The following is a 20,616-nucleotide window of genomic DNA, read 5'->3' as shown; positions in this document are numbered from 1 at the left end:
GGCTGGAAATAAACGGGTTGGCTGTTGGCTGGAAATTGGGCTTGTCGGGGTTTTTCTTTGGCTTTCTGTACTTAAAATACCGCCAATAGGCGAAGATCATTAAAATGCCCAAAAAACTGACAAATGGTACTGTCAAACCATTTGTGTAGCTTATAATTCGTCAATTTATGGTTAAATAAAATGGTTTCATTTTGTTTTGTGTTTTAAAAATGGTGTCAGAATGTAATATGCATTGAAATTTCTAAAAGAAAAATAAATTCCAAATTTTCACGATAAATTTTTGGCTTGTTTTTGGGCTGGATTGTTTAGATCTTAGTCAGTTTTTGGGCTTCTTTTCGAAATATAGATTGGCGGTTTTTTGGGCTTGTTTCCAATTTCATTTTGGCGGGTTGAAGGTTTCAATCTGGCATCCCTGAATGTGTACTAAGCCTATTTAAAATGTCTTAACAAATCGGAGCCTACGTTAATCATAACGTAGGCTACGAACAAATGTCATCCAAAAAGCGCATTACGAAAAGATGAAATGTATTCACTTCCCTCGTAAACCAGGTTTATATAAACGGGAATATCGCCTGATATAAAGCAATTTATTTTAGAGAAAATTTACATGTAACCAGGGACAGGGCCGGAAATAAGAAATATTTCTTATAGGACATGTGTCCAGTGACTCCCCTGTTTGACTGGAAAATTTATAGGACATTGTCCACTGGAGTGTGCAAAAATAGTGTCGCTTCGCCATCATAGATAATATTAATTATTATCTATGTCGCCATTGTCAAGCTATCAAATCTTCGGAAAATTTATTGGTCAAATTACGGGACAATTTAAAATTTTATTGGACAATGTCCAGTGTCCTGCGCTTATTTCCGGCCCTGACCAGGGAGGGTTAATGGATTTTTTTAATCGAGCCAACTTAGCCGATTTTGGGTATTGTAATGTTAATTCTCCACACCACAGTGGGCAAGCGGTTCGATTTAGCAGACGCCACTAAACCAATGGCGCTGTAGCAGGGTCGGAAATAAGAAAAAAAATTTATAGGACATGTGTCCAGGCAGTGACCCCCTATTTGACTGGAAAATTTATTGGACATTGTCCACTTGCGTGTGCATAAATAGTGTCGCATCTTCATATTCAAGCTACGTCGGAAAATTTATTGGTCAAAATGTCCAGTGACCCCCTTAGTTTTTAAAAAAATTATGGGACATTTTAAAATTTTATTGGACAATGTCACAGTGTCCTGTGCTTATTTCCGGCCCCGCGCTGTAGTCCTCGTTTTTAAGACTAATTAAATGCTAATTATTTTGTAATAAGAGAGCCTTTATTTATTTGTTACATATTTTTCCTTTTATACTTAGAAAAAGGCTGTTCTTTTTAATGTTATGTTACCTGAACCTTTCCTTTCATTAAAAGTCAGGCGAATCAACTTTATATCATGGATAAAGAATGCGCGTGAGGAAATTTGTTTTCACTCTACAGGATAGGCAACTCCCTATCTCGGCCGACAGCTTATTCTGTATATACTCTGTTACAACATCGGTTTTCAGCACGCGCAAACCTAGGTCTCTATGCAACGTAGCTTTGTACGTGCTGTCAAGAGACAAAAAACTTCAGGATTTAAAATATCCGCGAGTTTTTTAGCTCGAGTGCATGCACGGACCTCTAGGCCTTAGTTTCAAATACGTTTAAAATAGCCTACAGCCTACCACATGTATTTGAAACTAAGGCCTAGAGGTCCGCGCACTCGAGCTCAAAAAACTCACGGATATTTTAAATCCTGAAGATCCTGAAGTTTTTTGTCTCTTGTCAGCACGCGCAAGGCTAGATTACATAGAGACCTAGCTTTAGGCGTGCTGACAACCGATTTTGTAACAGAGTATATACAGAATAAGCTGTCGCTCGAGATAGGAAGTTGCCTATCCTATAGCGTGAAAACAAATTTCCTCACGCGCATTCTTTATCCATGTTTATATCATTAAATTTATTTTATAGTATCATTGTTCCATTTTATTACTACATTTACAATACATTTTGATGGCTATTTACATTACTCAATTCGGCACTTCACCACTATGGGGTGGAGTTACCCCACTTTCAATGTGTACACACTCCGCAGCAAATTTCTAATAATTTTTTATGTAAATGCTCCTGCTAACAATTACAGTTCAACCTAAACCAAGTTCTCCTTGTTACCAGAGCTTTTGGAATGAAAATTCATCATAACCTCTCAACAATTGAGAGTAGTGTCGGTAGAGAGGGGAGTAGACTGTGTATCCCTCCCTCTAGGCGCGCTTTTGTAAGAGGGGATACTGTACGTGCCTGGTAGGGGGATGGCACCAGGGTGGGAAATAAGGATTTTTTTTTAAACTGGACACTGGGCCAGCGACCCCTCTGGCCTGGAATAAACTGGTCCATGACCACTGACCAGGGCGCGTCGTCTGCTAAATTGAAGAAGTGGATAATTTTAATATATTAGCTAATGTCTGGACTCTGGAAAGCCTTGAATTTCCTTAGTGGTCCTGTGGACCACTGACCACCCCCCTCCGATTTAATTTTTAAACTGGTCCAGGCAATTTTTAAACTGGTCATTTGCCCTGTTCCAGCGCCTTATTTCCCACGCTGGATGGCACTGAGCTAAGAGATAGAAGGCTATGACGTTTGCATACGTAGAACTGACATTACTCTATGGATCTTAACTATAGAGTAGTGTCAGTACAAAGTATGCTAACGTCACACACCCTTCTATCTTTTAACTCAGTGTCATCCCCATTTACAAGAGGGGTGGGGTCCACAGTTTACACCCCCTTTCTAACGACACTAGTCTATTGATTATCCGGCTGATTATTCTGAAAGTATGCGGGTACTTGGCGTTTCATCATGCTGTTTAATTTTTGGCGCTTCCGTTCGTTTTCAGCATATACGGGATCTTCACGTTTCTTCCTTTGATATAAGCGTCTCTTCTCTCTTTCTTTTTCCGCGTAGTTTGGATCTTGACGTCTCAATCTTTTGTACATTCTATTCTTCTCTCGTTCCATTTCAGCGTACTGCGGATCTTGACGTTTCCATCTTTTATATAGTTTTGACTTTTCTCGTTCCATTTCCACATGTTCCGGATCTTGACGCTTCACCCTTTGGTATAATTTTCCCCTCAGTCTCTCCAATTCAGCAAACTCGGGGTTTTTCCTTTTACGCATCATGTATAACCTTTGCTTTTCCCTTTCATTCTCAGCGTAGTCTGAATCTTGACGCTTTAGTCGCTGTCGCAGTCGACTTCGCTCTAATTTAAGCTTTCTCGTTTCAGTTTGTTCATTGTCTTTTAATCTTTCCGAGCAATTTGATTTATCAGAACTACTATATTCCTCGGAACTGTTTGCCTGATCAGACATTGTCGTACAACCAACTTGAGTTCCAGAGCTGCTTGCTTCCATTGATCAAGCACTAAGAATTACAGAAAACTTCATCATACGATGACAGAAAACCGAGATAACCCCTCCCCCCATTGAATAAGTCAACTACTCAACCCAGCCCCAATTGCCATTCCCCACTAGAGAGCTGCACGGAACGGAATTTTTTCCGTTTTCCGCAGAGTCCGTTCCGTTCCGGCGGCTTAAAACGAAATCGGAAGGAAGAAAGATCTTTATTACGGAAAAGGAACGAAAACGGAAGAGCTAATGAAGGAGTTGTGGAAACGGAACGGATACGGAAGAGCTAATCAGGGAAAGGGAGTTGAGATGGATTGGAAATGATGATGGGCGACCTGCGGCACCGTATCTCTCCCAATGTACCTCGCGCACGCCCCTACCCTTCCGTAGGCGATTGCTAAGTGCTGCCGCGTAGCGCCATTTTATTTGAATAGGTAGCTAACAACTGGCTAGGGGGAAGAGATAGTCTGACGTCACGCAACCCCTCTCTGGTTGGCATTTTTGCACGTAGAATACTGTTTCCAACCGTTAGGGGGGGATGAAACTCCAGTAAGAGATAGAAGGGTGTGACGTTTCAAGGTCAGAACTGTTAGCTCCCTATGAGTACTAGCTTCTATTTTTGAGATAGAGGGAGCATCCTTTACAATTTCGTCCGGCACGACCCTACCTAACCGCTGGGGATGATGGGAGGACTACGGTGCCGTAGGTGGGGGTACAAAGGCAACGCTTAAGGTATGAGCAATGAGGGTTTGCACTCCGCTCCTCTCTCCTTCAAGAGCTAATGAACGATTTTATGGAAACGTAACGGGAAAAGGATTAAAATATCTTATGGTTACGGAATTGAAACGGATCGGACACATATTTTGTTGTTGCAGCTCTATATGCCCCATCATACCAGGCGTGACAGTGGGGAAACTGGCCGTATTGTGGGAGCCCATGTAGATGGCGTTTTGGAAATACCAGTGACCTGGGCCCCGAGAGAAATTGACCGAACTGTCCCCCACTTTTGCAAATTCAGTACACAAATGACCACTCGTTCGACCCCTTTTGGCAGCCCTGATCCCTGATCCGGTATGATATTGCTCCTCACTTATTGATAGAGACACAACTTTTTCACCCATCTCTTGAGCTATTTCTATTAACTAAAGTTAAGTAATTTACCTAGTGATATACAGTGCTACCAGGAATGTAAGGTGCTACTATTAAGTACCTTCCTTCAAAAACAGGCAAACGAGGAACCATCATAATTCTACAACGGTGGGAATACACACGTTTCGGGGCAGACGACGTAGACGAGTGGCAGGGATGCCAGATTGAAAACCTTCAACCCGCCAAAATCAAATTGGAAACAAGCCCAAAGAACCGCCAATCTATATTTCGCAAAGAAGCCCAAAAGCTGACTTAGATCTAAACAATCCAGCCCAAAAACAAGCCAAAAATTTATCGTGAAAATTTGGAATTTGTTTTTCTTTTAGAAATTTCAATGCATATTACATACTGACACCGTTTTTAAAACGCAAAACAAAATTAAACTACTTTATTTAACCACTAGCCGTTACCCGCGGCGTCGCTCGCGTGTAATTATAACTTCCATCTAAAATGATATAAAGAATGTGTAGATTTTACTGATGACTAATATTTTTGTAGCACCCTAGGAGCGAAGGCACTCGGCACAGTCCGTCAGCCCGTCGGGATATTTTTATTACTTTTCACGCGGACATTATTCCATAAAGAAGGGGTTTTAAGTTTTTGGCCGCCATTTAAAAAGATGGCAACAAATCGAACCCAAAAGACCTTTCAGCCCGTCTATAGGTTAAAGGAAACCATTGTACTAAATATTTGTGAAATCGGTTGAAACGCGCGGACTTTATTGCATAGAGAATATTTTCTTACATTTCTGGGCGCCATTTTAAAAGATGGCGAAAAATCTAACCCGAAAGACCATTCAGCCCGTCTCAAGGTTAAAGCAAACCAGTGTACTAAATATTTGTGAAATCGGTTGAAACACGCGTACTTAATTGCATAGAAAATATATTTTACATTTCTGGGCGCCATTTTTTAAGATGGGGTCGGATTGGAAAAATCTTTCTTAGTACGCGCCTACTACTTATGAGTAACGTTCCTGCAAATTTTCAGCCTTCTAGGGCAAGCGGTTTGGGCTGGGCGTTGATTATCAGTCAGTCTGTCAGTCAGTCAGTCAGGACTTCGATTTATATAGATATAGATAAATTGACGAATTATAAGCTACGCAAATGGTTTGACAGTACCATTTGTCAGTTTTTTGGACATTTTAATGATCTTCGCCTATTGGCGGTATTTTAAGTACAGAAAGCCAAAGAAAAACCCAGACAAGCCCAAATGCCCAATATCCAGCCAACAGCCAACCCGTTTATTTCCAGCCAATATTTTTTAGAAGAAGCCCAATTGGCGGCTTTCCAGCCCAATATGGCATCCCTGAGTACGAGTCAGGCTGGGAAATAAGGATATTTTTTAAACTAGTCCTTGGTACCAGTGACCCCCCCTAGTGTCCGAAATATTAAACTGGTCTCAGGACTGGTCCCCCCCCCCTTGGTTCTTCTATAGATTTACAATTAATAAGCCGGTCCCTAGGACCAGTAACCCCCACTTTTTGAATTAAAAAACCACTCGAAGCAATTAAAAAACTGGTTTTGGACCAGATGAAGTGTGCAATTTCCCAGACTGGTACGAGTATGACAGGACAGCAGGGTGGGAAATGAATATTTTTGGTTTAAAACTGGAAATTGGGCCAGAGACCCCCATGGCCTGGAATAAATAACCTGCTCCATGACCATTGAGCAGGGCGCGTCGTCTGCTAAACTAAAGAAGTGGACACTGGACAGTTAAAATAGTTGAGTTATTGTCTGTACTCTGGTTAGTGGTTACCCTTGAATTTTCTTAGTGGCCTCGTGGACCACTGACCCCCCCCTCCGATTTAATTTTTCTACTGGACCAGGCAATGTTTAAACTGGTCATTTGCCCTGTGCCATCGCCTTATTTCCCACGCTGCAGGACAAGCTAATCGAGTCAATTGACAACCAGAGGCGGTTACCTCGACAAATTGCAAATCGCAATAAATATAATTTAAAAAATAATACATTATAAAAAAATGATATAAAATAAAAAGTACCAACCATTTAGATGGACCTTCGGATGATTAGAGGCGTCTTTAATCTTTGCTGTCTCAAATAAAACTTTTGGTCTGGGCCTAGTATAGTAGGTGAGTCTTCAAGATGCCGTAGCGAATTATGACGGTTCTGCTTCTGAGAACTATTTGATCTATAGACTGTGAATGTGATGTCGTCTGCTAGAGATTGACGAGTGGGTAAGGGTTAGGTTCCCCCTTTGTTGCGGTATCGGTTACAGTAAAAGAAAATCGTTCATATAGGAACCCTGACTGACTGGTAAGAATGTATATTAAATTTTGTTTATACCAAAAGTGGATGAGAGGAAAAGTATGAAAATGGCCAAAAGTCGCGAGTCATCAGAGTTTCGCCGTAGTTGACCGTTTTATTGGCGTAGCTATACTGTGCCTGTTCACTCCATTAAAATAGGTCTTGTGTTAATTCGCGGTTACGCGGTTACCGTCGTCTGCTATTGTGTAATCTCGGTAATTAAGCTATAGCGCGAGCAGCTTGCGTCGTGATGCGCGTGATCGAGTGGGCTATGGTTAAACCAAGAAGCATAACTACCTGAACTACTTTCAGTCGCGAGTTTGCAAGTCCATCAGTCACTAGTAAACTAAATAGTTATTGGCGAAACTTTGATGTCCGCGTTTTTTAACCCAGGCTCTATGGCCATCGTCATACTTTCCCTCTCATCCACATTTGTTTATACCTATAATTTTATTGTTACACCCAAAAGGTAACGTATGTTATATACTTTTGTAAAATGGTGGGGTTCATTTATATTTTAGAGGCGGTCCATTTACCATTACCTAACTAACTCAACCAACACTTGATTCTGACTAATTAGGCCACGGGGAGTTCGAAAAAAATACTGAAAAAATTCTAAACTCGCCGCAAATTGGTCAAAAAAGTTTTTGAAAATTTGAAAATTGCATGTACTTACCGCCATTAAGACCGCTACGCGCCTAAACGCATTCTGCCCTCGATCTTGAAAAACTATCCGGGGGGGGGGGGTAAATATAATAACAAGGACTCGCGACGGAAATCGCGGAGCACACACTGCGGAAATATAGCTATGAAATTTTTAACACCCGCTGAAACATTTACAATTCCATACCAGGATAGAAAAATATTTGAAGCAAGCTCCAATTTTAAAAATAAACAACGATATTTTGCTAAATTGCGTAGATTATTTCGGAACTAAATGAAGATAAACAATAATATTTTGGAAAAGGCGTAACATTATTTGGGAAATAAATGAAGATAAACCACAATATTTTTTAAAAGGTATAATATTATTTGGGAAGTAAATGAAGATAAACCACAATATTTTGGAAAAGGCGTAACATTATTTGGGAAATAAATGAAGATAAACCACAATATTTTGGAAAAGGTATAATATTATTTGGGAAGTAAATGAAGATAAACCACAATATTTTGGAAAAGGCATAACATTATTTGGGAAGTAAATGAAGATAAACAACAATATTTTGGAAAAGGTGTAACATTATTTGGGAAGTAAATGAAGATAAACCACAATATTTTGGAAAAGGCGTAACATTATTTGGGAAGTAAATGAAGATAAACCACAATATTTTGGAAAAGGCGTAATATTATTTGGGAAGTAAATGAAGATAAACCACAATATTTTGGAAAAGGCGTAATATTATTTGGGAAGTAAATGAAGATAAACCACAATATTTTGGAAAAGGCGTAACTATATTTGGGAAATAAATGAAGATAAACAACAATATTTTGGAAAAGGCGTAACATTATTTGGGAAATAAATGAAGATAAACCACAATATTTTGGAAAAGGCATAACATTATTTGGGAAATAAATGAAGATAAACCACAATATTTTGGAAAAGGTAGAATATTATTTGGGAAGTAAATGAAGATAAACCACAATATTTTGGAAAAGGCATAACATTATTTGGGAAGTAAATGAAGATAAACCACAATATTTTGGAAAAGGCGTAACATTATTTGCGAAATAAATGAAGATAAACAACAATATTTTGGAAAAGGCGTAACATTATTTGGGATGATAAACAACATATTTTGGAAAGGCGGTCACTTATTTGGAAAATTATATAAAATTTGCTTAAAATGTGGCACTTAGCGTTACCCGAGAAACACCACTTGGAGGTGGCCACACGTCGTTTCTCATGGGGAGTTTTGTTTAGGCAGGTCCCCTTGCCTACTGCCGTTTATATTTACTGTAATTCCAGCAAATCTCTTAAAAAAGCCAGTACTCAAGAATGAAAGATACCAATCCAAAACAAAATAATTTAACTTAATTAAGGCGACTGAATTCGAGAGCCAAAATATCTAATGGACCCATCTAAATATTCAATAAGCCTTGTAGGAATAAAATCTACCAAGATTTTCCCGTTTTTTCATGTAAATGAAAAGATCAGCAACCTTACGTTCGTCCTTGAATAATCTTTCCAACGAATGATTCGCCAAAAATTGTACTCTGATATACCATTCAATATGCAGAATGCTACAACTTGCATTCTTTTTAAATACGTACATTCGTCAAAAAAAGCACACACAATGTGTTCAGGAACTCTGCTGAAATCTGTTACGTCCTTTCCATTTAGCAACCTTCTCATAGCTGCAACGCTATTGCTTTTGAAAGCCATAAATTACGATTTTATTTCAATAATTAACTCTTCCCACAAAAAAATGAATGTTCCCACCAAAGTGTTTTCCTAAAACAAGTTTTATTTAACCGCCTTACCCTTAGCTCGCTCAGACGCGTCTGACAAAGAAAAAAGTTCCCGAGTATTTAGCTTCCGAGTGTGTCAAGGCTTTCGTCCCCTCCAAAAACACCTGGTTTTGTAATCAAAACTTGTCGGTTACCGACAATCTTTTTCTCGTTTTCCTTTGGGTTTGCAAAATGAGCGTCACCGACGCTACAACCCATAGTGAATGTTCCTCACGAACAGTTGTGGATTATTTTTCCATGTGTCGTGAGGTAACGGAAATTGTCATTTCTAATAGGGCCGACAAAGTCCAGATTGGAGGACCAGGACTGTTTGTGGAGGTGGACGAAACCTACCTTCATACTCGCAAATACAACCGAGGGGCGGAGTTAGCCGCAGAAACCATTTGTATCTTTGGAATTTACCCTTACCCTAAAATAGACCTCCAAGTATTGCCTAAAATTAGTCCAATATAGACCTGCTATTTATTTATATTTCACGTTGACCGTTTACGTAAAAATTACGTGACTTACACTTGATTGTCATTTGTGATAAGAGTCATATTATCACTCGTTATAAACCTGTGTGACACCTGATCACTCATTTTTCACTAGACATACGTGACACATAATCACCCGTTATTGACCCAAGAGACAGCCAACATGAGTGAAAAATAATCACCCATTATTGACCCAAAACACCCGACATAAGTGACACATTATCACCCATTATTGACCCAAAAGACACCCGACATACGTGACACATTATCACCCGTTATTGACCCGAGATGTAAAATAATCACCCGAGATGACAGATAATTAATCACCCGTTATTGACCCTAGATGACAGATAATTAATCACCCGTTATTGACCCAAAAGCCACTCGACATGAGTGACAAATAATCACCCGCTATTAACCCAAAAGACACCCGACATGAGTGATGCATTATCACCCGTTATTTACTCGAGATGACAAATAATCACCCCTTATTGACCCGAAAGCCACCCGACATGAGTGAAAAATAATCACCCCTTATTGACCCAAAAGCCACCCGATATGAGTGAAAAATAATCACCCCTTATTGACCCAAAAGCCACCCGACATGAGTGAAAAATAATCACTCGTTATTGACCCGAAAAACGCCCGACATGAGTGACACATTATCACCCGTTATTTACTCGAGATGACAAATAATCACCCCTTATTGACCCGAAAGCCACCCGACATGAGTGAAAAATAATCACCCCTTATTGACCCAAAAGCCACCCGATATGAGTGAAAAATAATCACCCCTTATTGACCCAAAAGCCACCCGACATGAGTGAAAAATAATCACTCGTTATTGACCCGAAAAACGCCCGACATGAGTGACACATTATCACCCGTTATTTACTCGAGATGACAAATAATCACTCGACATGAGTGACAAATAATCACCCGCTATTAACCCAAAAGACACCCGACATGAGTGATGCATTATCACCCGTTATTTACTCGAGATGACAAATAATCACCCCTTATTGACCCGAAAGCCACCCGACATGAGTGAAAAATAATCACCCCTTATTGACCCAAAAGCCACCCGACATGAGTGAAAAATAATCACCCCTTATTGACCCAAAAGCCACCCGACATGAGTGAAAAATAATCACTCGTTATTGACCCGAAAGACACCCGACATGAGTGACACATTATCACCCGTTATTGACCCGAGATGACAAATAATCACCCGTTATTGACCCGAGATGACATATAATCACCCGTTATTGACCCGAGATGACAAATAATCACCCCTTATTGACCCGAAAGCCACCCGACATGAGTGAAAAATAATCACCCCTTATTGACCCAAAAGCCACCCGATATGAGTGAAAAATAATCACCCCTTATTGACCCAAAAGCCACCCGACATGAGTGAAAAATAATCACTCGTTATTGACCCGAAAAACGCCCGACATGAGTGACACATTATCACCCGTTATTTACTCGAGATGACAAATAATCACCCCTTATTGACCCGAAAGCCACCCGACATGAGTGAAAAATAATCACCAGGGTTCATACGAACATGGAAAACCGGGAAAACCTGGAAATATCAGGGAAATTGGTGTAGAGGAAAAAAATCAGGGAAATATCAGGGAAAATGAAAATTTCTTCGAAAAATCAGGGAAAATTAATTTTATTTCCAAAAAATCAGGGAAATTAAATAAAGTGAAAAAATACACCCATAATCTAATTTGGTGCACGAAAAAAATCGTCTTATGACGGTTTAAAGGCAAAAATAGCGAGATCACAGTTGATCAAACCCAAAAACCGTGGAGCTCGCTTCGCTCGCTCAGCAAATGTTTAACTTATTATTTAAAATTAATCCAGTTCAAATGAATGTTTTGTTTATGATTTAAAACGGCATCAATTGCTTTGAATTCTGTAATTGAATTTCGCCGTAGACCTTTTATGAGGTGACCTTTCCTTTGACTGGAAATATCTAAGACCATAGATTGGGCTAAATTACGACACTGACCTTCAAAATATCTTTTAAATCGGTCATCTCTGAAAACATTTCATTTCAAGTGGCCCTTTTTTATAGCTTAATTCGGCTTAATTTGCCCCTATTTAGTCACTTTTTGCTTACTATTTCTAAATTAATTAGTCACGTATTCAACTAAAATTGAGCGTTTGAGTGAGTTTCAGCCCTGGTGTATGGAATTCTGTATTTTGGTACTGTCTATTATAACCTAACAAAGAATGGTAAACATATAATATTTATTTCGTAACTAAAGCTACTGGCAACCACAGAGGCATGAGCCTATAAAATGTGGTTGTAGGTATAGTCTGGTATAACACTCCTCCAATGCAAAAAATGCACCTGGAAATTTATAAGAAGTACTCTGGAAAACCTGGAAATATCAGGGAAATTGGGTTTGGAAATTTCGTATGAACCCTGTATACACTTCCTTCTAACATATTGAAGCCTTTTTAAAATATTGTTGTTCACCATCATTTGCTTCCCAATAATTGGCCGCCTTTTCAAAAATATTGCTAATTATCTTCATTTACTTAACAAACAATATTATGCCTTTTCCAAAATATTGTGCTTTATCTTCATTTACTTCCCAAATAATGTTACGCCTTTTCCAAAATATTATTGTTTATCTTCATTTATTTCCGAAATAATGTTACGCCTTTTCCAAAATATTGTGGTTTATCTTCATTTACTTCCCAAATAATATTATACCTTTTCCAAAATATTGTGGTTTATCTTCATTTATTTCCCAAATAATGTTACGCCTTTTCCAAAATATTGTGGTTTATCTTCATTTACTTCCCAAATAATATTATACCTTTTCCAAAATATTGTTGTCTATCTTCATTTATTTCCCAAATAATGTTACGCCTTTTCCAAAATATTACTGTTTATCTTCATTTAGTTCCGAAATAATCTACGCAATTTAGCAAAATATCGTTGTTTATTTTTAAAATTGGAGCTTGCTTCAAATATTTTTCTATCCTGGTATGGAATTGTAAATGTTTCAGCGGGTGTTAAAAATTTCATAACTATATTTCCGCAGTGTGTGCTCCGCGATTTCCGTCGCGAGTCCTTGTTATTATATTTACCCCCCCCCCCGGGTAGTTTTTCAAGATCGAGGGCAGAATGCGTTTAGGCGTGTAGCGGTCATAAATTGCAGCCTTTTCCAAAATATTGCTATTTTATTGTCTTTCTGCTGTGAAAAGAGACTTGTACCTAATAAACAGGGAAAACGAGATGGGGGAGCATTTTAATTAGGGGTTCACAGTGGCCTATTTGAGAGGCCAGTACAGAATGAACATGCAAAACGGAACCAGGGATAATTTTTTTTATAGAATCAGGGCCGATCGTGACTGTTGTCCTGGGGCCCGGACCAGGGATAATTACATGGGACTGGTCCATGACCATTGACCAGGGCGTGTCGTCTGCTAAACTAAAGAAAGGGATAATTAAAATAGTTAAGATAATGTCTGAACTCTGTTTACCCTTGAATTTTATTAGTGGTCAAGTGGACCACTGACCCCCCTCCGATTTAATTTTTAAACTGGTCATTTGCCCTGTGCCACCGCCTTATTTCCCACGCTGACATGGGTCTCTTTTCTAGGAGTTTTTAGTCGACTGCTTGTGAGGCCGGTATATAATGAAATGAAAACAAAAAGTGGAGGGGGTATAAAAAATAGAGCAATGTATAAAAGTAGATTTAATAAAATATATTTACAAAAAGATATCTAAGGCCGCCACTTTTTTACTGAATTACAGAAAGTGCCTACAAATGCCCTCAGTAGGAAAACTACTATAACAGTAGTTTTATAGAAAAAGACATATATTTAAGTTAATTACCGGTGAAACTGGTTCAAAATTGCGAATATATAATAAGTAAGCTATGATCTATACTATAAAACATTTTAAAACTTAATTCTAAACGAATTTACTTAAATTTAACTTCAACTTACTATTTTACAGAAAATGCTTATATTTAAGTTAATTACCGATCAAATTAATTCAAATTTACTATACATAATCAGAAACGTGTTTGGTTTAACATACACTACTTAAATAGTTAATAACTAGCTATTATCTCACTTAAATTCAGGGTGCTGTTAAATGATAGTAATTCAGGTTTAATTTATTAATTAAAATAGTTTATTAACTAACTGTACAGCATGATAGCTACATGTCAACTGAAGTTAAAATCAATGCTTTTGCCCTCAGGTTATCTCCTAGGGTCAGAGGTCAAGTTACGTTAACGATTCCCATTGGTCGGTCAGGGGGTGACCCTTGACCTCATTATAACATCCTCTTTTCCATAACAATTTTATAAATTTTTTAACAGAAAAACACTTAATTAGTATTCATTAAGATTAAGCAATAAGTTAGTTTTATAAGAGATCATACAGTTAACATTCAATTAAAAGCTTCTATTCTGAACCTTAGGGTGAATATCGTTGCGGAGGTCGACGTGTTCTTGGTGCTGACTCATGTTCTTTTTCTTGTTCGTTGCTTGTTTGTCGTTGCGTCATATTATCATGAGTCGCTAGCAGTTTCGGGAGGGGTTGTCGATATGGTTTCGGGAAGGGTTGTCGATATGGTATGCATGGTGAGTTTCCAGGTACTCTAGTCATGATGAAAGGACGTGTGATAGGTTCAATTGCTAATGTCGGCGGGTTCTGCTGTTGTATCCGATTATGAATGTGAGATATCTTAGTTGCGTCGTTTGACTGTTGCGGTTCGGAAGCATTTGAAGATATTGGCAGGGTTGATGGTAGTGTCTGATTCTGTGGTACGGTTGGTGATGACATTCGTTGGGGTTCATGAATTGGTCCAGGTCGCGGTAGGCATATTGGATTTAGTAACGGCAGTGGTGGGGGTTGTTGATATTGTTCCGGATTTTGACCTATTCTGGCGCTTGCCTTATGATGCGTCGGTGACCGTTCTCTATTCCGTGAGATACCGCTAGGTCTTGCCTTCTGAGAGACTAGTGAGGGTTCTCTATTCCGTGGGATGCCAGATGGTTCTTGAATGAAGTTGTGTTTGATCTGACTTTCGGGACGTAGATGTATTCGATTGCGACGAAAGTTTTGACCTTTCTCTGTTAAGATGTGATACGATAGTGGTTCTCTGGCAGTTGCAGTTATTGTTGCTGGTAACCAGGTGCGATGCGCGGCGTAATAGCGAACTTTCTGACTAATCTGTAGAGGTGGTAATGTAGGACGGTGGCTCGTGTTCTGTTTCATGTTAGCGTAGTTGTCCTGCAGTGCGCGATCAATTTGTCTTGTTGGATAATGCTGTTTTAGATTTTTTGTAGTCGTTGTTAATGGGGTACGTATCCGGCGTCCCATAAGCATTTCTGCTGGGGACAACCCATTGCTTTTAGGAGTTGCCCGGTATTCCATTAGGACATAATGTAGGTCCTTCCCTTCTTGTTGCGCTTTATGGAGAGAGTTCTTTAAAGTTTGAACAGCTCTTTCCGACATTCCGTTAGATTGAGGATAGTGTGGACTAGATGTAACATGGTCGACGTGCCATTGTTGCAAGAATTCTTTAAATTGGAGGGAGTTAAAAGGCGGTCCATTATCAGACACCAGTCGTTGTGGTGCTCCGTGTCGCGCGAATTGCGGATTCATAAAGTTGATAATGGCTTGGGCATTAGTAAGTCGTAATTCTTTAGCTTCAATGTACTTTGAATAATAGTCTATCATCAGGATTATATGTTTGGAATTGATCTGGAAGAGGTCGGTTCCAACTGTCTGCCAGGGATATTGTGGTGGCGGATGAGGTGTGAACGGCTGTTTGATGTTCATCGGGTCTCTCTGTCGACAGATGGTGCAATTTTGTACATAATGTAATGTTAAGAGGAACGGCGAGGCTTATTCAGTTGTATGAGATGTTTGTAAGGTGCGTAATGGGCGTCAAATGCTGCATAGATCCGATCGATGGTTATGGCCGGCGGATCTGGTATCTGGAGGGTGTTGTACACGCGTCGTCCGGCGGGACCAAGGATGTGCTGAAAGATCGCTATTTGGACGGCAGGCGCCTCGTCGCTCAATTTGGCTGCTAGGGCGTAGATCTTGAAAGCATCACGGTAGTCTGTCCAGTCCGTTGCGGGATTACTGGAACTTGGGTTAAATGGCTCCGGGCTTTTGAAAGATGTTGACGACATCCCACTTCTGACACCATGTAATGTTAAGAGGAACGGCGAGGCTTATTCAGTTGTTGGTAACATCGTTTAATGATCTAATCAAAGTACAATTCGGGGCAGGTTGCCCGTTGTTTATATAGTAAGCTGTTATCAGCTTTAGGGTTGACCTTTGTTCTTATTTACATAAAACTATTATCGATTTATAAGTTAACTATTTACATAACTATTTACATAAGTCTATGTTGTCTATAAGTCTATGTCATATATAACACATAATGCGTGATGTCTGCGACCATGTTTGGCCAGAACACGTTTTGTTTGGCTCTAGATATCGATGCATTGATCCCTTGGTGTGCGCCATGAATTTGGGCTAACGTTTCCTGTTGGAGTGCTTTTGGTACTAGTAGGGTTGTCCCTCTATATATTAGTCCGTCATGAGCATGAAGTTCGGCTTGATATTGCCAGAATGGTGTGGCTTCGGGAATCAGTTGATTGCGATATCTTGGCCATCCTTCTGTGATGTACTCATGAATTTGGGCCAATGTGGGATCATGATCAGTTGCTGTCTTGTATTTATCCAGGGTGCTTGTGTTTAGTGTAGTAATGGCGTAGACCGCCATATGTGGACCGTCCAGTGTGTCGGTATTGATTTGGCAATGCGTGAGCGGTTCCCTGGATAGCGTATCAGCCACATAGAGTTTACTGCCAGGAACATAGACCAGCTTGGGATTGTACCGAAAAAATCGAAGAAGTAGGCGTTGAAGTCGTGGTGACAGTAGGGTCATTGGTTTCTTGACTATGGCCAATAGAGGACTGTGGTCCGTTTCAATTGTTACCGGAGTGCCAGCAATGTAAAAGTCAAAGTGTTCACATGCATGGATAACGGCGAGAAACTCCTTTTCAATTTGGGCGTATCTTCTTTGTGTCTCAGTGAAAGTTGTGGATGTGTAAGCGATAGGCTTGTTGTCTTGCATCAGTACCGCACCGACTCCAAACTGACTGGCATCTGTCGAAATGACGTTTGGTAATTTGGGATCATAGAATTGAAGTATTGGCGCAGATGAGATACTTGTTTTTAATAGATCATAATGTTTTTGATGAGTCGGGGTCCATTGATAAATGACATCGGTTTTAAGCAATTCTCTTAGTGGTGCTGTATTTTCGGCATATGTTGGTATGAAACGGCAGATATAGTTAACCATGCCTAGAAATCGCTGAAGTGCTTTCTTGTCTTGTGGCGGTGGTAGCAAGCAGATGGCTTCAACTTTCTTCGGATCTACATGAACACCCTTGTCCGTAATGAGATGCCCCAAATACGTAATACGGGGTACTGCCAGTTGCATTTTTCGTGTGCTGAAACGTAAACCATATTGTTTAGCTTGTTCCAGAATACGTTGAAGGACTGTCAGGTGAGATTTCATGTCTGGTGTTGCTATCAAGAAGTCGTCTGTGGAGATGTGAACATTGGGAAATTGGTGTAGCGGAAATATGTGTCGCATTTGGCGTTGGAAAACCTCAGTGGCAGTGACGATACCATAAGGGAGCCTTTTGAAACGGTACCGTCCATGTGGTGTTGCAAATGTGCAGAGACGGGAACTGTTTTCAGTTAATGGAATTTGCCAAAAGGCACTTTGGGCGTCGAGAACAGTGAATACGGTGCAGCCATGTAATTCCGCAAAAATTTCTTGTGTGGTTGGGAGAGGATAAGGTTCCCGTTTTATGGCTCCATTCAAATTGCGGGGATCCAGACAAATGCGCACTTCAGGACTTGAACTGGTCTGAGTGCCTGATATGGGTGCTTTCGTTTGCTTAGGGACTACCACAATAGGGTGAATCCAATCTGTCGGTTCGGTGACCGGAGTTATAATATCGAGTTGCAGCATACGGTCCAATGCATCATACGTGGCTTGACGATACGCGTGAGGTATTTTGTGACAAGCTGAGGCAATGGGAACAGCATTAGGTTTCAACTTGATATCATATGCTGCTGGTAGTTTACCAACAGTATCAAAAACCATTTGGTAATGTTTTATTAATTCGGTCGCAGTGGTGAAAATGGAATCAGTCGGTGCCATCATTACGGTGTGTGGAGAAGCATTTTTGACTGTTTTGGCTTCAAGCGCTTCTAGTTCTAAAATCTAAACATAGTCACCCTTGGAGCTCGCTGTTTTTGCGTTGCTGCCATTTAAAGGGAATATCAATAAACTAGAATCTTGTGCCGTTTTGGCTTCAAGCTCTCCTAGTTCCAAACACTTAATAAAGTGACCTCTGGACTCGCAGTTTTTGCGTGCTGACCATATAGAGGGAATTTTAAAAAACTAGAATCTAATTAGGCCGTTTTGGTCTTAAGCTCTCATATTCAAAACACTTAAGAAAGTGACCTGTGGACTCACGCCATTAAGTTTATTTCAACAAAGTAGAAACTTGAGCCGTTTTTGCCTTTTATTAGGGCCCCTTAATTCTTGCACTTTCCCTTTAAAATGGCTGAGAATGCTGGCAAAACTGATTCAAAAACTGATCACGTTCCTAATGATTTGCCCACTGAGACATCTTTGGCGTATAGGAGTGGTGTGTGTAAAGTTTTTACTAAAGATGACGCCTTAGATGTCTTATTAAAAGTGAAAGATGGAACTATTACCATAAGGAAATTATACTCTCTCTAAGGGCCCAAGATTCTATGTTACGGATGAAATGTATGTATGTCCGATTTGGTTAGCCATCCGTCTCATCTCAAGTGGTATAATAATTGTATAGCCTAAACAGAGGCCGAGCGCATTCGCTGCAGAGTAACCCGGCATTGAACATTTTTCCCTCCTTCAAAGATTTCTCACGACAGCTCTTCGTGATTTTTACTAAGCGCGAATTTACCTCTTGTGTCTGAGAGAACTGGGGGGGTTCTGGAAATTCTCTTACTTATTTTTTCCCCTCAGTCCTTCCTCTCTTGCGTCTCGCCACTCGCCTCCCCGCCTGTTTTAGTTTGATTCCCAACCGCTTGGGAGCGTTATCTCAGAGCTCGCCTCTAGACCACGACCGGCTTAGGATATCGGTCGTGACTGATTTTGAAAATTATTTTTCTCTCCCGCGAATTTCACGAAAAATTCGGAAGGAGCCCCTATACAAAATCTACGTCACATCTAGCAGAACTAGATGTTTTTAATAATAGATGCGCTTGGGCCCTTAGAGAGAGCATAATTTCCTTATGCTATTACACATAATGTTCTTAATTACTGTCCAAAAACAAATCTAAGAGGAGGAGATATTTTCGTTTTGTCAACAAATGACAAACTTAAAGAGAGAGATCTGTTCAATGACGGAATGCGTTGGGATTTAGTAGGAAATACGAGTAAAAAAGATACTCATCCAGTTGTGAAACGTTATTATAATATCAGGCTTACTAACAAAGCTCATTTTTGTAAAGAGTTTCAGAAATTCGTTTACACTTTAAGAAACAAGCAAACTCTACCTAGACCTGTGTTGATTCAGTACAAAGGGAATGAAAACCTTTGGGTTAATAGAGCACATGGAAACGCTAAACAAATGAACCGTAATTGGTACCCTACTTATCATTCAACTTTGCATAAGGTTAAATGTGAAACGATTACCAAGCAATCATCTCCCCAAAAGGTATATTCCACAATTCAAAAGGAAATAAACAATGAACTGAACAAAAATGAAGTAAATAAAGGGATCGAAACAACAGACGTAAATATTGGCGATATAGAGTCCTCAGTTTTGCCCAGAAATACAAAACAGGCCAAAAACGCTAAATACCGACAAAATAAATTCCATCAAATATCGAAAGATTCGCTAGACTCTGTTATCGCCTTGGAAGAATCTGAAATATTTAGTGGCATAATTAGAAGAATTGATTTTGAGCAAGAATTGTGTATCATATTTGGTCACCCTGAAGCCGTCACTTTGGCTAAACGACTTCTCAGGGAGGCTTACCAGGGAAACGAAAACCCAGAACAGTGTATAAATTGCGACACAACATTTAATCTTGGAAATTTTTACGTTACTACCATTATTATTCGAAACACGGAACTGAAATTTACTAGTGGTCGAGGAGAAGACCCAATTTTCCCTGTGTTGTATATGCTACACCAAAATAAATTTTGATCAGTACATAAATTGTTTTGGAGGGATTACGTTGCAAAAGAACTAGATTTGGATTTGTGGGGATGGAATGTTCCCATAGTGACGGATAGAGAGAAGGGGATTGTTAACGCTGTCATTGAAAGTTGTCAAGTTGGGGAGAAAAATTTGTGTTTCTGCAGCAATCACATAAATAAAGACATTGAAGTCTGGCTAAATCGTCAAGACGGAAAAACAATCTACGATGTTCAAGGTATTAAGGCTCAATTTAACGATTTGTATCAATGTGAAACTATTGCTGCGCAATATAAACGTTTCGCCGCGTTTCAAACGAAAAAACCCACAAACAATCTCAGCGAGTCCTTCAACCGTCAGTTGAAATTGACCTGTCAAAATAAAGAGCTTAATTTTGATGAAGCCATTATGATATTCACTATCAAACAGATGTCCTATCTAAAGGAGTTTGATTTAGCTCATCGAAATCTGGGAAATTATGCATTAAAAGATGGCGTTGTCCCCAAAAAATAAATTTTGACATAAGAGTGGAATTGAGCTCTGAAGAGAATATTATCGAAAG

The 20,616-nt window shown here is 39.6% G+C and overlaps 2 protein-coding genes across 4 annotated transcripts in view; one reads left to right on the top strand and one right to left on the bottom strand.

Moving 5' to 3' along the window:
• Positions 1-1,296: 1,296 nt before the first annotated feature.
• On the bottom strand, positions 1,297-6,731 carry LOC149588853 (uncharacterized). Of its 3 annotated transcripts, none has more exons than XM_089862253.1 (2): positions 6,572-6,731; positions 1,297-3,435 (listed from the first exon to the last, which is right to left on the bottom strand). In XM_089862253.1, exon 2 carries the CDS (start codon positions 3,423-3,425, stop codon positions 2,820-2,822), a length of 606 nt encoding a protein of 201 aa, XP_089718379.1. In that variant the 5' UTR covers positions 3,426-3,435; positions 6,572-6,731; the 3' UTR covers positions 1,297-2,819. The 3 variants fall into 3 exon arrangements, with proteins under 3 accessions (XP_089718379.1, XP_089718378.1, XP_089718380.1); XM_089862252.1 differs by lacking the exon at positions 6,572-6,731 and adding an exon at positions 4,581-4,790; XM_089862254.1 differs by lacking the exon at positions 6,572-6,731 and adding an exon at positions 4,630-4,737.
• A 30-nt stretch (positions 6,732-6,761) lies between these two features.
• Positions 6,762-20,616, top strand: part of LOC149588849 (uncharacterized) — a 59,184-nt gene continuing 45,329 nt past the window's right edge. Inside the window, exon 1 of the mRNA XM_089862236.1 lies at positions 6,762-6,841. The gene's annotated coding sequence lies outside the window, so the exon portion shown is untranslated. The remainder of the gene's footprint in view (positions 6,842-20,616) is intronic.

This window comes from Phalangium opilio, unplaced genomic scaffold, assembly GCF_054372755.1.
Source record: "Phalangium opilio isolate 3A_F unplaced genomic scaffold, DU_Popi_V2 ptg000537l_1, whole genome shotgun sequence".
Lineage (NCBI taxonomy): Eukaryota > Metazoa > Arthropoda > Arachnida > Opiliones > Phalangiidae > Phalangium > Phalangium opilio.
This window is presented reverse-complemented; position numbering and strand designations above follow the sequence as displayed.

Coding starts and splice junctions, on each gene's coding strand:
- LOC149588853 (XM_089862253.1), bottom strand. CDS start 3,425: ATGGAAGCAAGCAGCTCTGGAACTCAAGTTGGTTGTACGACAATGTCT.